Source organism: Camelus ferus, chromosome 8 (assembly GCF_009834535.1).
Source record: "Camelus ferus isolate YT-003-E chromosome 8, BCGSAC_Cfer_1.0, whole genome shotgun sequence".
NCBI classification, from domain to species: domain Eukaryota; kingdom Metazoa; phylum Chordata; class Mammalia; order Artiodactyla; family Camelidae; genus Camelus; species Camelus ferus.
In genome coordinates this window covers 72,614,489-72,628,720 of record NC_045703.1, presented here as the reverse complement: position 1 = coordinate 72,628,720, position 14,232 = coordinate 72,614,489, and the positions used below count along the sequence as shown (strand labels likewise).

Sequence of the window (14,232 nt, the reverse complement as noted above, 5' to 3'; positions counted from 1 at the left end):
CTGCACGGGGCGCCTTCCCCGCGGGGACACAGCACCTGCCTCAGCCGTGGCGGGGAGAGCCGTCCAAGCTCTTATTCCAGTGTCTGCACAGTCGACACTCGGACAATGGGGGTGAGCTCAGCTTAGGGCTCCGGCTTGTGCCGGGGAAGAGGCCCTCTCAGAGGCGTTTTCCTCCTCTGGTGTCTGGCCGGTTACCTGGAGCTCAGCAGGTCCTCCCCCACCCCTGCCCCATGAGTGACCACGGGGCCGGGCACTGAGGGGAAGGGGACAGAGCGTGGGGAGTGGGACACGCAGCAGGGCCCTTGTGAAGGGAGCCCGCTGCCAAGGGGAACACTTGTCTCCCTCCTCCCTCTCCTCCTCCCCCTTCCCCCTCCCCCCCCCCGTTTCCCCCTCCTCCCCCCTCCCTTGCCTCCCTCTCCCCCTCCCCCTTCTTTCCTCTTACAAGTGAAGGAAGAGGAAAAACCAGTTATGCTGGTTTTTCTTTCACAGCAAAAGGCAAACGTCCCCCCTGTGAGTGCCTTTGCCAGCCTGGCTCTGGGAACTTACCTGACCTCTCGGTCGCTTCATAGCAGGCTATGCCAGGCCCTCAAGTGAAAAATGACAAAAATATGAAAAATGGGAGTGTTCGCTTACACAGTGTTGAGCAGGAGCTTCTTGCCGTGCCTCGGGCTCAGCCTGAGTCCCCCCACCGCCCGAGGGGCCTGGAGACACTACGGCTGCCTCGCCATCCCACGGATGGAGGCAGGTGCCGGGCAGCAGGTGGGGCTCCCTGCCCAGGCTGGCCCCTTGCCATGCTGCAGCCCTGCGCACCCCTCCCCGTCCAGGAGAGCGGCCCCATCCTGTGCAGAATTCACCGCATCTCCGCCCCTGCCCACCTGCCAGCTGGAGAAGAGGCCTCCAGCCCAGGACGCCAGCCCGGGAGGCCTGTGGCTGGTGGCCTCGGGGACCTGGAGGCGACACTGGACCGCTGACCAGGGTGGTTTTGTTCCCGCAGAGCAGTCTGTACAGCGAGGCGGGCCTGGGGGTGGCCGCGCTCAGCACGCTCTACTGCGGGATGCTGCTCTCGTCCATGTTCCTGCCGCCGGTCCTCATTCAGAAGCTGGGCTGCAAGTGGACCATCGTCACCTCCATGTGCTGCTACGTGGCCTTCTCCCTGGGCAACTTCTACGCCAGCTGGTACACCCGCCGCTCGCCACCCCGGGTCCGCGTGCAGCTTGGATTGAGCCGCCCCGGCCCCTCCGCCACTCCCGCTTTAAGATGAGATGTCTCCGTTCCCTCTGCTGGGCCCATCAACTCCTGATTCTCAACCCTGCCCTCAGCTTCCCTCCTGCCCCCCAGGCACTGTCGTGGCCCCAGCAACCAGGGGAAACTCTGACTAAGATGCTGGGGGTGAATTTCAGGGAGACTTAGCAGGATGTGACCAGTGGACCAAACCCCATACCCTCACCCTGTCACAGAGAGGACACAGCAGGGCTGGAGCCGGTGCCCCAGGCCAGGCCTGAGCCCTGCCCGCTCCCCAGTTGAAAGGGACCCTGGGGGGCCAAGCTCTGAGGGCGTGGGCCACACCCCTTTTCCCAGGAGCACAGCTGGCAAGTGTCTTTTTGAGGGGCACCCCACTGCTCGCAGGACACACTGATATGACGGCTTCTTGTGCTCCTTTTTCTTGGGACCATAGATTATTTCCTACAGAATCCTCAAGGTGGGGGGTGGCAGGTCAATAGATACATACATACACACACATACACACACACACGCATACACATGCATGCACACACATGCACATGTACACACATACATGCATACATACATATGCATATACACACATGCACATGTACACACATGCACATGTACACACACACACACACACACACACACACACTAAATGGTCTTTAACGTGATGCCGTTGGAGATACCCAGCACCGGCCCAGCCTCACTTCTAACTCCAGCTCACTGTAGTTGCATCCAAATACAAAGAAACCACTGGCACCCACGTCCACTTTTACAAACGAGCCAGAACCAGGAAAGGTGCCGATTTCTCATTCAGCTGAGTCTAAGGGTGACCCCGTCAATCTGCCCAGTCCAACAGCACAGTTCGACCTCATGGGCCAGGAGGAGCCCCTTCTCTCCAGACCGAGGGGACCGAGCACCCCCCCATCTGCCTTTCATCCCCCAGGTACACGCTGGTCCCCACCTCCATCCTGCTGGGACTTGGAGCCGCCCCGCTGTGGTCCGCTCAAGGCACCTACCTCACCATCATGGGAAACGCACACGCGGAGAAGGCGGGAAAAGCCGGCAAAGACGTGGTGAACCAGTATTTCGGCATCTTCTTTCTCATATTCCAGTCGTCTGGAGTGTGGGGCAACCTGATCTCGTCTCTGGTGTTCGGACAGACGCCCACTCACGGTAACAGGAAGGCTCAGTGGCCACCCCTGAGGGCCCCTGGACCTGAGCGGGTGGTCTCGTGAGGCCCGAGCCCTGGTTCTTGGCCCGCCTGTGCCTCAGCGTTACCGGCTTCCTGCTCCCCGGGCAGCCTGGGCAGGTCTAAGGGCCCGTCTGGCCCACAGGTGCCTCAGCAGTTCTGACCCTGGCGTCCCCTGGGCGGGGGGCCCTGGGGTGCCCTGGGGAAGTAAGGGCCACCTCTGTGGAACTTGGAGTGTGGCGTCCTCACTGTCCTAGACCATCCGTTTTCCCACTGAATCGGTCCATTCACCAGTGTTTCCAGGGGCACATGAAGGACCCCTCACCTCTTACCTGATTTGAGCATCAGGTGACCGACGTCTTAACTCTGCTCTCCCTGGCCTCAGACAGGGTGTAACGTGGGTGTCTCTTCTCTGCCCGCACTTTGATGTCTGAGGATTTAAACCAAGGGCAGACGGAAGGAACCTCTTCATTCCTTACAGGAAACATGTATTAACAGGGAAGAGGTTCTGGCTCTCCTAAGTGCAGCCATGATTACTGCCCTGCCCTGGCCTCGAGGACCTCAGCCGGCTGTCCCCTCCAAAGCCCTGCCTTTGGGAAACTCTGTAATGAAAATCTTTCTTCCTTTTTTCTCATGTGATGTCATCACTTGCTAAATGCACCCAAAGAAGGGAAACCATAGGGTCGATGGATACCCACTGCTCCGCATTATTGGTGTCACTGTCAGCAAGAATCCTGCAGAAACTGGGCTCAAAGTCCAGTCCCTCTAAGAGGACTGGTGCGCAACGGAGGGACCAGGTTTATTTGAAAGGCATGCAGGCTAGTGAGCTTGGATCTCTGCCTGATCCCAGGACAGAGCTGAGGGCTGGGAGGCACACTGAGCGTCACGAGGCTTCTCGGCCTTTCTACGCCTCTGCTCTCCACACTGCCTTCGCTACGCACTGAGTATCTCCCCAGCCAAGGGATTTTGTGGCGTCTTATGTGATGGAACCTTTGTGATGGGGACATAATATTCACTGAATATTCTTTCTTCCACGACATCCTTCTCTCTCCAGAGATTCTGATGTGAGTCTGACTGAGAGTCATTGATGTTTCAAATTTTATTCTTCTCACAGATAAGAAAACTAACATTCAGAGAAGGTATGAGATAACCTGCCCAAGGTCATGGAGCTGGTTACAGATGAATCTGAAAGAGAAGCCAGCGGGCCCAACATTCAGCTAGTGCCCTCTAGTTCTTATTAATTTTGAAATGTGGAAAATTTTCAATTATGTCAGGAAAGTAACATAAACAAGGAACCAACATTTTCCGCACGATGTCCAGAGTGCCTTCAGGTCAAGTGTACGGACACATGCCCAGGGGGAAAGTATTTTCAGACCCTTGGTGAAGTGAATGCGTGCCTCGTCATGCTGACCTGCAGCGATGTCTGGCTCTCTGCGTGTCCACGTGCCTTTATCGCGGGGCACCCCTTTGCTCAGGTCCAGTCTCCCGTCAAACCACCTGTGTTCTCATCCCACCTCTTTGCTTCCGACGTCACAGGGGCCGTTCCGGAGGAGCAGCTCCTGTCCTGCGGGGCCAGTGACTGCTTGATGGCCACGGCGTCCACGAACAGCAGCAGCCGCCCGTCCCAGGAGCTGATCTACACCCTGCTGGGCATTTACACGGGTACGTGCTCGGCGCGGCGGGATCCGGGCAGGCAAGTCTAAGGCCCCCTGGGCTGCAAAGACCACCACCCCCCCCCAGCACGAGTCATATCTCTTCGTCTGCAAAAGCCCCGCAAAACATGTTCCGGTCGGTTGTACTCAGACCTTTTCCACAGGGACTCCGACACAGCCGACCCCGATGTGTGATGCTCTCCTGCAGGAGGGAGTCGCTTCACACCTGCACAGTCCAGGCGGGTGGCCATGACGTGTGCTTCTTTAAATGTTAATTAAATTAAAAATACTCTTCCTGGGAGGTGGAGGGTATAGCTCAGTGGCTGAGCATGTGATTAGCACGCACGAGGTCCCAGGTTCAATCACCAGTCCCGCCATTAAATAAATAAATAAATCAACCTAATTATCTGCCCCTCCCCCAAAAAACTCATCAAAAATTACATTACAAAGATGAAAATTCTGTTCCCAAGTCCCAGCAGCCACATTCCGAGCGCTGAGCGCCACCTCGTCGGACAGCACCGTGGCAGCCCATCGCTTTGGTGGACCCGCTGCTTGGGTCCCAGCTGTGCCCAGGTGACCCTGGAAGTCCCAGACCCCTGTACGTTATCGCCTTTTCCTGAGGGATCTATTGAACCGTTTCTGCTGAAAGGCTGGCGCTGGGCGCGGGTCTCTCCTGCACCCGCTCCGGCACCGGTGAGGCTCCAGGCCCCCCGGCTGGTCCCAGCTCGGCTGAAAGCACACAAGCCCGGGGGGCCGTGGGAAGACGGCTGCCTGGGGGAGTGAGCCCTCACAGCGCATCTTGCCGTGAGAAACTCATTTTAATGGCAAGTATTTCTGTGAATAGTTTTCTAAACGACTTCCCTCCTACAGCCACAGGTGTACCACTGCTTGGAGGGCTGCCTTTGGAATAGTACATATTCCAAATATCTGCTAGTCCCAGACGCCCAGTTTAACCCTCCCCACCCCTCCCCCAGAGCCCCGTAGCCATAACTTTGTTTTCTGTTTTAAACAAATATGTCTTTATGTCCCTCCTTATCAAAAAGAAATGGGTAAGCCAGAAGGAGAAAGAAAAATACCATATGCTATCACTCATATGTGGAATCTAAAAAAAGAAAAAAAGAGACACTACGAACTCCTCTACAAAACGAACAGACTTGCAGACATAGGAAACAATCTTATGGTTCCCGGGGTAAAAGGGGTGGGAAGGGATAAATTTGGGAGTTTGAGATTTACAAATATTAACTACTATATATAATAGATAAAAGACAAATTTCTTCTGTAGAGCTCAGGGAACTATATTCAGTTTCTTATAATAACCTTCAATGAGGAAGAATATGAAAATGAACATACGTGTGTACATGCTTGACTGGGACACTGTGCCGTGCACCAGAAGTCGACACAGTGTAACTGCCTGTACCTCAGTTATGAAAGATAGAGTTTAAACTGAAAAGAACAAACGGCAGTGCAGCAGATGGCCAGCCCCGCACCTGGTTTTCCCTTCAGTCGTTTGTTTTGGAGGCGTTTTCCCGTCTCAGTATGAAAAGCCTCTTTTTCACGATCGCACTGCAGCTGGGAGACGCCTGGACACACGCAGCTGGTTCCCAGGGCAGGACGTTTAGGGACATTTGGGGGATAGACAGGAGAAGCAGCAGACGTGACCTTCGGGACTCGGGACCCTGAGGACGGAGACTGGCTGTTGGCGGAGGCTACTCTGAGGGTCCTGACGAGAGAACCAGTGGGTGTGAAGGGCACTGAGGACCTCTGGGGTCTCTCCCCAGGGGCCTGTGTTTCCCGGGACCTGCTGTGGCGGGTTACATGGGGTCACAGGTTCATCACAGAAACAACACGTGTGTGTGGGATCCAAGTCTCCACGGGAGGGCAGGGCTCTGGTCAGGCTCGGCCTGCCTCGTGTCGGATTTGAACCCGACCCTCCGTCCCCAGAGGAGGAGGGGTCCGTGTGTGTGCGGGCCCCGCTCCTGTAACGGCAGCCTTTCCCCTCGCGCCCTTCCAGGGAGCGGCGTCCTGGCCGTTCTGCTGACAGCCGTGCTGCTCGAGCCCGTGAAAGGCGCTCGGCGGACACGGGAGGGGAAGGAGAGAGCACCGCGCGTGTGGTCCGCTCTGCTGTCGACTTTCAAGCTCTTTCGGGACAAGCGGCTGCGTCTCCTGGTCCTGCTGCCGCTGTACAGCGGGTTCGAGCAAGCCTTCCTGGCTGGCGACTACACGAGGGTAGGGGGTGAAGGGGATGCTGACCGTGCTGCGCTCAGGCCGACGGCCCTGCGGCCGGGCGGAGGGCGGGCGGGGCTCCGGATGATGCACTGGGTCCTTCCCCGCCTGGGGGAGCTGCCTCTGTGGTTAAGACGCCAGCTGCCTGGCTGCGTCCAGCTCCCCTGGGCTGAGATGCTCTCAGGGGAGCCCCTCTCACCCGAGCTGTGTCTTCAGGGAAAGGACCCAAGCTCCTCGGGACATACGTGATCATTTACTTTGTAATGCATACCTGCATCTCACCTGAGGTTTATTTTAGAATGAAAAATAGGGAAAACCACGAAATCCACGAATCCACTGAAATTCCTGATCACTCGAGGTTTTAAATTACGCATCTCCACCTGGAAATGGATGTGGGTCTCGGCATGGTGGCCCTGTCCACTCAGATGCCCTCTGTGCCTGGAAGCCCGCCTGCCCCACTTTGTGCCTAAGGGGGGCGCCTCTCTGGGGGGAGATCTAGAGCGGTGCCCCAACCCTGGACACCGAGAGTGACCCGTACTGGCTGACAGGCTCTGAACTCACGGTCACCCTCAGCTGTCTTACAGACAGAATGGGAAACCTCCACCCCAATAAGAATAGCTCAGATTATCCCCTGTATGAACAATAAGTATTGGGTGTCTGTCCAAACCATTCTTCATTAGTTCTGACTCAAAAGAGGAGTTTTTCCTACAAGCACCAGCTCTGTTCTCCACACGGGGACCCTGAACAAAGCTTTCAGGCCAATTTATCAAGTCAGTGGTCACATGGAAGAAAGCACTGTAGCAGACATGGCACGCCCTGATCAGAGTGAACCCCCACACTGCAGCTCCAGAGCGCGGCCCCCAAGCAGGGCCGCGGCCAGCGCAGGTGACCTGTCTGTGCTTCCCGCAGTCCTACACCACCTGCGCCCTGGGCATCCAGTATGTCGGCTACGTGATGATCTGCTTTGCGGCCATCAACGCGCTCTGCTCCCTTCTGTACGGGAAGCTCGCCGCGCACACGGGCAGGACGGCTCTCTTCGCGCTGGGTAGGTGACCGTGGACGCGTGCTGCATGGGGTCCCGGACTGGCCTGGCTCTGCCGTGTGGTGCGGCCAGGGTTGGGGCAAGTAGGGGGCTTGGTGGAGGCACAGGAAGGGAGGCCCGACCAGCCACGGGGCTGTGGGGTGAGGCGGGAGTCAGGGAAGCTTCCAGAAGGAGACCTGTGTTCTCGTGGAGGATGAAGGTGACCTTCTAAACACGCATCACCCTCCATCTCTCTGTTTTTAAAATATGTTTTTATTGAAGTGTAGTCAGTTTACAGTGTTGTGTCCATTTCCAGTGCACGGCACAGTGCTTCAGTCACGTAGGAACACACGTACATTTGTTCTCATATTCTTTTTCACCATAGGTCACTGCAAGATATTGAATGTGGTTCCCTGGCTCCACAGTATACACTTGTTGTTAATCTATTTTATGATTTTTTTTTTATCATGTCTCTTGAGAAGGGAAGGAGGGAGCGTCAGAGACAATGTGAATAATGAGAAATAAGGGTGCTAACAAAACGGTTGCCCGGCGGTCCCCCCAAGGTCCAAAGGGTCTGTGGTGACGCAGGAAGAGGGGGGGAAATAGTAACCACTGGTCAGTGCCCGCCTGGAGCCAAGGAATCGTGTATGTTGAGGAACAGAGAAGTGTGGTTACCTGCCCGAGGTCACACAGCCTGGGGAACCCAGGGTGCACCTGCATCCCCGACTCTGCGGAGCCTGCTCCTTCTCCGTAAGCTGCTCTGTTACTCCATTTGAGAGACACCTCAGTGTCCACAGAGGCATGGGGCCAAGACTTAGGACCCGTTAGGATAAAGTCAGGAGGGACCAGCAGGCGCTGCCACCAGCATCTCCTGCCACGTCCTGTTTGGACGGACCCTGCCCCTTGCCCACGCCCCCTGCTTGGTGGGAAGCGGGGGTCCCAGACTCATCCCTAATGAAGTCGCCCTTCTCTCCACCCTCTGTCTGAACCCACTCCCCTGCCCTGGCCCTGCACATGCTGTGTCAAAACCCCCCAGGAGTATTTTAAGGAAACGTGACTTAAGCCAGAAAGCCAAGGGTCAAGAAGACGTGTCCTTTAGCACCGAGCACCTCAGGTGAGCTCATGTCCCTCCGTCTGCGTGCTCGCAGGTGCCATTACCCACCTCTCCTGCATCATCGCCCTCCTGCTGTGGAGACCGCACCCCAGTCAGCTGGCTGTGTTCTTCGTATTTTCCGGCCTCTGGGGCGTGGCCGACGCCGTCTGGCAGACACAGAACAATGGTGAGCGCCCGGCCCGGGGCCGTTCCCACTCTGGGGCCAGCCGTGGGGGAACACATGGTGGGTGTGTGGACGGTCCGCCAGCTTGGGGTCCCGGGGAGACAGACGTCCTCAGTGGCGCTCAGGAGGTGGAACGGGGGCCAGACAGGCAGGAGGGCTCCTGTCCCACACCAGGGATTCTAAGTGTCTCCTCTGGCCCGTGATGCCAGAGAGAAAGCCCCGGAGAGCACAACTTCCTTTCCTAAGAGTGACGGCTCCCCGGCCCTTCCCATGGGAGGAGCTTCGCTGAGTAGAATGATGCCCCCACCCGCACCGTGTGCTTGTCCCTGGGCGTCTGAGGACAAGGGCCCTCCAGCGATCTCGGTGATGATGGGGAGATGAATGTGTCACTTCTGGAGCAGAGGGGCTCCCAGGTGACCATGACACGTCCCGGCAGTGACTCCAGGGCTGGGGTGGGTGTCTTTTCCTGCGAGAGCCGCGTGCGGGGCAGCAGGGGTCACGCAGGCGCCATCCTGGAGGCCACGGCTGCGTCTCCCGACTGGCTGTCCTCCAGGCAGAGGGGGGCCCAGAGGAGGCTGGGGGGCCGGGTGTGGGGGGTCCGTCTGTTTGGGATGCCGTAATAGGACCCCACAGACTGGGGGGCGAGTAAACAGCAGACGTGTGCTGCTCCCAGTTCTGGGACTGAACGTCCAAGATTCAGTGTCTGGAGGGTTCTGCCTCCTGCTTCACAGACACCATCATCTTGCCGGGTTCTCCCGTGAAGGTGGGGGTGAGGGACTCTGCGGGGTCCTTTATAAAGACACTAATCTCACCCAGGAGGGCCCCCCCAGGTCCTCATCGCCCCCAGAGGCCACCCCCCGACACTGTCACCATGGGGTTTCCACAAGCTCCCTGGCCCCACAGCTGAGGACAGGCTGGGGGCAGTGCTGGGGGCGGGGGCTGCTGGTCCGACGTGGGGCCAACGTGCCTGGGGAAGGGCCCAGTTTCACTCAGCATGGGTGGAAGCAACAGAAAGGATCCACACCAAGGGGGGCAGGGTGAGATGCTGTCATAACTCGGGGAAAGGCAGGCAGACAGACGGTCAGGGCAGACAGAGGGGTGGGAAGAGGGCCTGAGGCAGAGTCTGCGTGGCGGAAGCTACTGGCCAGCAGCAGGCCCCCTGCGGTGCCCATGCCCAGCGTCCCCAGGTGGGGCTGGGCATCCTGGTCCCGGGGGGGCATCAGATGGCAGGGCCAGAGGCATCCACGGAGGGTCTTGCCTCGGACTTGGAACGGGACGGAGGAGGGACGCCGGACGGGGCACAGCTCTGAAAGGGGATGTTTATCCCAATGATTGTTCTTAGGCTCCAAGTGAGGGGTTGTAAGGAGAGGAGGGGAGGAAGGATCCAGAAAAGGTTGGATGAGGAGGGCGAGCTGAATGGTGATTTGGGGGACGCGGGGCCAGGAGGGCTGAGAGGGCGCCCCCGGCTGGGAGCGGGGTACTTTCTTTGGAAACCAGGGGAAGGCAGTCCAAGCGAAGAACGTGGGAGACATTGTCGCCACGGGGAAGGAGCGAAGCTCACACCTGACAGATGTGGCTTCCTTGGGGAGCACAGCCAGTGGGGACCCCAGCAGGCAGCTCTGATCACGGCCGGGCGCTAGGTCCTGCGAGGGGCCCCCTCACCCACGTGGCCCAGGCCACCCCCCACACTGCCCGCAGCACCACACACAGTGCAGGGCCTGGGCTCTGGGCCCAGTTGTCCAGCCCTGGTGTTAGGCAGCCTCCCGAGCAAAGAGAACCAGGAGGAGCGAGGCGGGCAGAGCTGCTGAGGGCGAGGGGCCTGGCCAGCGCAGTGGGCCAGCTGAGAGCAGGGAGCGTGTGCGGCGTGGGTCTGGCGTCCTCAGGGACGGAGCTGGGGGCCCAGGGAGGGATGGGCACCAGAGGGGTTTCCAGATTACGTGATGTGCAATGAAGCAGCAGAGGTCAGTGGATGGGAGGGACATGAGGATGGCGAGAGGGATACTAGGTGGGGAGGGCGGTGGCATCAGGGCTGAGAACCCGGCCCGGGGAGCCTGAGAGGCTGGAGCCCGGAGCCTGGCTTCGGGGTGGAGGCACAGAGTCCAGGCGGGGCGTGGAGGGAGCAGCCGTGGGGCGGGAGCTCTTCCCGAGCCCCGAGGCCCGCCGTCGGGTCGGGTAGGGGTCGCCCGCGGGGTGCAGGGGAGCAGGGGTGGGACGTGCGGGGGAGGGAGTAGTCGCAGCCCCGGGGGACACACAGGGCCGAGGCCCAGGGAGGACCCCGGGCACGGAGCGTGGAGGCCTGGTGTGGACACCACATCCCCAGTGTCGAGCGCCCTTTGGTGGTGGGTTGGTTGCGTTTCCTGCCAGGGGACAAGCTGCTGTAGCGGAGAGGGTTAGGGGAGGCCCCAAGAGAGAAGAGGGAAGCAGAGGTGGGGGACCACACGTGGCAGTATGGGGCAGAGAGCCCGCGTTTTGTGTGGTGGCTGAAAACCACAGGGCTGAGGCCCGAGGATGGGGACCTTAGCCTTGAGTTTCCCACAGACCACCTATGGCCCTGGCACACGGTGGGTGTCGGAGGCCCAAGGGTTGAGCTGCCTATGCATCTGGCAACCTGCAGAACGGTGAGATGCGCCCTGGCCCCAGAGGTGGACCTGGCTCCGAAGGGGCCTCTTCCCTCAGGAGCACCACCCACCATTCAGTCTTCATCTAGGAAACACCTGGGACTAGAACCTGGGCCAGGTCAATCCACTAACAGGCCACAAGCCAGCGTTTCCAGGACAGGAGAGCTGGCCACTGTCCCCGGCCCCCCGTGGACTCAGTATTCCAGGACTGCCCGGCTTGCAGAACAGCAGAAAAACATCATGTTGTCGGATTCAGGAGGTGGGTTTCCCAAGCTTTCCTATGGCCCCCGTCATGCAGGAGGCTTTGGCGAAGTTCAGAACCAGGTGACAAAGGTGTGTTTGGCTCAGTGTCCTAATCTGGCGTGTGGACAGGGGTCACTGCGTGGGAGCAGCGACCTACCAGTCACGGGTGGGGCCTGCGGGACTGCTCAACGGAAGAAACACTGCGTCGCAGAGAGAGAAACAGAAAGCACGGTCCAGATTAGTCAGCAGTGACAGGCCACGCCACCTGTAGGAATCCCAGACACCTCGCCCTGGGAGCAGCAGGAGAGGCCTGCCTCCAGCGCCCCGGGGGGCGTGAAAGGCCCCCGTGTTTTACTGAGCTCTCCAAATGCACGTGCCGCCTTGCTTTCTGAAATACGAGCTGAATTTTAAAGAGTATTTACACATTAAAGGGAAGTCAGGTAAGGGCCTGGGGGACGTGGCCACCCAGTGCTCCATGCAGTAATTCTCCAGAGGTCTCCAATGCTCGCAGCAAAAATGTCTGGTTTTCTTTCCCCTGCAGACCCGGGAGTCACTGCTTTCAGTCTCTGTCCATCCTCGGGCAGCAGACACTGTCAGGCAGATCCTTAGTCAAAACTGGGCAGAGTTCCGTGAGGGCCAGTGAATAATTTGGATAAAGACTGCCTTGAGCGAGGAGTGCTAATTTAAGACGAATTCTTTCTGTCGTTTTGTACAGATAAAAAGTGATTTTTTCAAGGAAAAAGATCAGTTGTTGAAGAAAGCTATCCTTTCATGTATGATTTGAGAACTCCTTTTGGAGTCTGCGCCCGCAGCCGCCTTGGCCAGGGGGGCTGTTTTAATAAACGGGGTTCCGGGCAGGCTGGCTGCCTCAGAGCTCCCGCCCCCCCGGCATCCGCACCATCTCTGTGCTGCTGAAACTGGAAACGTTGTGTAGCTTTTGCCACCTTGTAAGATCTGCTCCCTCTCATTTTCGCTTTTTCAGTAACTAGTCGGATCCCCAAACCTGTTCTCCCTGAATGTGTCTCTCTCTTAAGAAAATACGTGAACTGCATGCTTCCCTAATTGACGAGACGACACAGTTCAGTTCCTCCTCTTCAGTCACCACTTCTCAGTTTAAACACTGATGGTGACAGTTCTCCAGTGTGGAAGCGCATCAGTGGCGGGAGCATCCAAGCGCCTCCCCCCGGGCCAGAGTCGTGCAGCTCACTGCTCCGAGCTCCCGCTGGGCTCCAGGCATCCCTCCAGCCTCAGGAGCCCTCCAGCTAGGCTGTCTGTTTATCTGCCCTGACAGTGCATGGAAGATGGGGGCCGTTGCCACAGAAACCCGTACAGGCCAATGCCTGCATCTGAGGTTGGAATGTCTGGTCTAAAAATAGCCTTCTGCCCTGTCAGCCTCCAAAGGGGCTGTTTTCGGGTTGATTAACTCAAAACCCTGGCTCCTCCTGCATGCCTTATCTTTTCCAACCAAACCAGACATGTCCCCATCTGGTCATCTGAGGACAGGGGTCAGCATCCATCATTTCCCCCGGTTCCTTCGCCAGGTCAGGCTTAATTTGAATATCTTATAAAACGATGATATGTTTGTCAAAACCAAGAACTCGACACTGGGACACGACCTAAGGAAACCTGAGACTCGATTCGGATTTCTCCAGATCCCCCCGCCCTCTGTGTGCTCCAGTACCTCCAGCTTCACCCCCTGTCCTCTGTGTGCTCAGGACCCCACGCGGGTGCCACGTTCCACGTCGGCATCACATCTCCTCGTCTGGTCGGTGCCGGATCCTCCTCCTCCCCTGCTGCTGGTGCCCTTGGCACCTGTAGGGAACGCTGGTCGGGTGTTCTGCAGGCTGCCCGTGAGCGTGGGCTCGTCTGACGTTTCCTCGTGATTAGGCTGGAGTTCTTGGTTTTGGGGAGGAAGACCCCAAAGTGAAGTGCTTTTCTCAGCACACCAGTCAGGGGCACGTGGCAGCACAGGGCTGGTCACTGCTGTGAACCTCGATCGCTGGCCAGCCCAGGATCTGTCAGGCTTCTCCAGGGCAGCGGGCTACTCACCTTTCCACGGCGAGTTCTTTGGGAGCTAGGAGCAATTCCACAATTAAGGGGGAGCAATTAATCCCCACCTCCTGGAAGACGAGTGTGTATTTATATAACATGTAAGTCTTCACTCAACCATTTGTCTGTATCGGCATGGGCTCATGTGTTTGTTATATTCCTTGGGTCACAATCCAGTGCAACATTATTTATTTTGTTGCTCGAATGGTTCCAGCTTTGGCCATTGGGATCTTTCACGCTGGCGCCTGTGTCCTTTTGACATGTTCCATCTATTTTTTTTTTTTTTTTTTAGTACTTCCTTATTTCCTAGCACTACGGAATATTCTAGGCTCATCTGGTAACCCTCCCGTGCCAGCCCTAGCTTAGCCATTTCTCCAAGGAGCCTGGGTGCATTTTATCAGAGAACGGTATTAGAAAGCGTGATTTGAGTTCTAGGTGTGCCTACGGCTGCTGAGATGACCCTGCTTCCAGGCACAGCCATTGCACAGTGAGGGGGTTCCCCGTGCACACTGGCCCCTGTGCACACACACGGGGGCATCCACGTCTGTATCTGCACACCCTCTGTAAACTAGGGGTGAGCCCAGGCTGCTCCAGCACCGCGGGCTCATTCCAGCTCCCCCCAGCCCCCAGCCCCCTCTGCTGCTCCGTAGCTTCCTTCTCGGACAGTGGGAAGCCCAGGCTCCCCTCTCAGTGGTTCGGCCCTACTGTCCACGCAGCTTCAGAAGTGCTG

The 14,232-nt window shown here is 57.8% G+C and overlaps 1 protein-coding gene across 8 annotated transcripts in view; it reads left to right on the top strand.

The window, feature by feature from the left end:
- UNC93A (unc-93 homolog A) overlaps positions 1-14,232 on the top strand; it is a 37,584-nt gene that overhangs the window by 17,477 nt on the left and 5,875 nt on the right. For all 8 annotated transcript variants that reach the window (XR_004322135.1, XM_032485355.1, XM_032485357.1 and 5 more), the window contains 6 exons: positions 995-1,176; positions 2,174-2,403; positions 3,956-4,081; positions 6,083-6,297; positions 7,204-7,339; positions 8,464-8,595. Coding sequence is in view for 7 of the 8 variants with exons in the window: in XM_032485355.1 (XP_032341246.1) it covers positions 995-1,176; positions 2,174-2,403; positions 3,956-4,081; positions 6,083-6,297; positions 7,204-7,339; positions 8,464-8,595 (1,021 nt within the window). In the remaining variant the exon portion in view is untranslated. The remainder of the gene's footprint in view (positions 1-994; positions 1,177-2,173; positions 2,404-3,955; positions 4,082-6,082; positions 6,298-7,203; positions 7,340-8,463; positions 8,596-14,232) is intronic.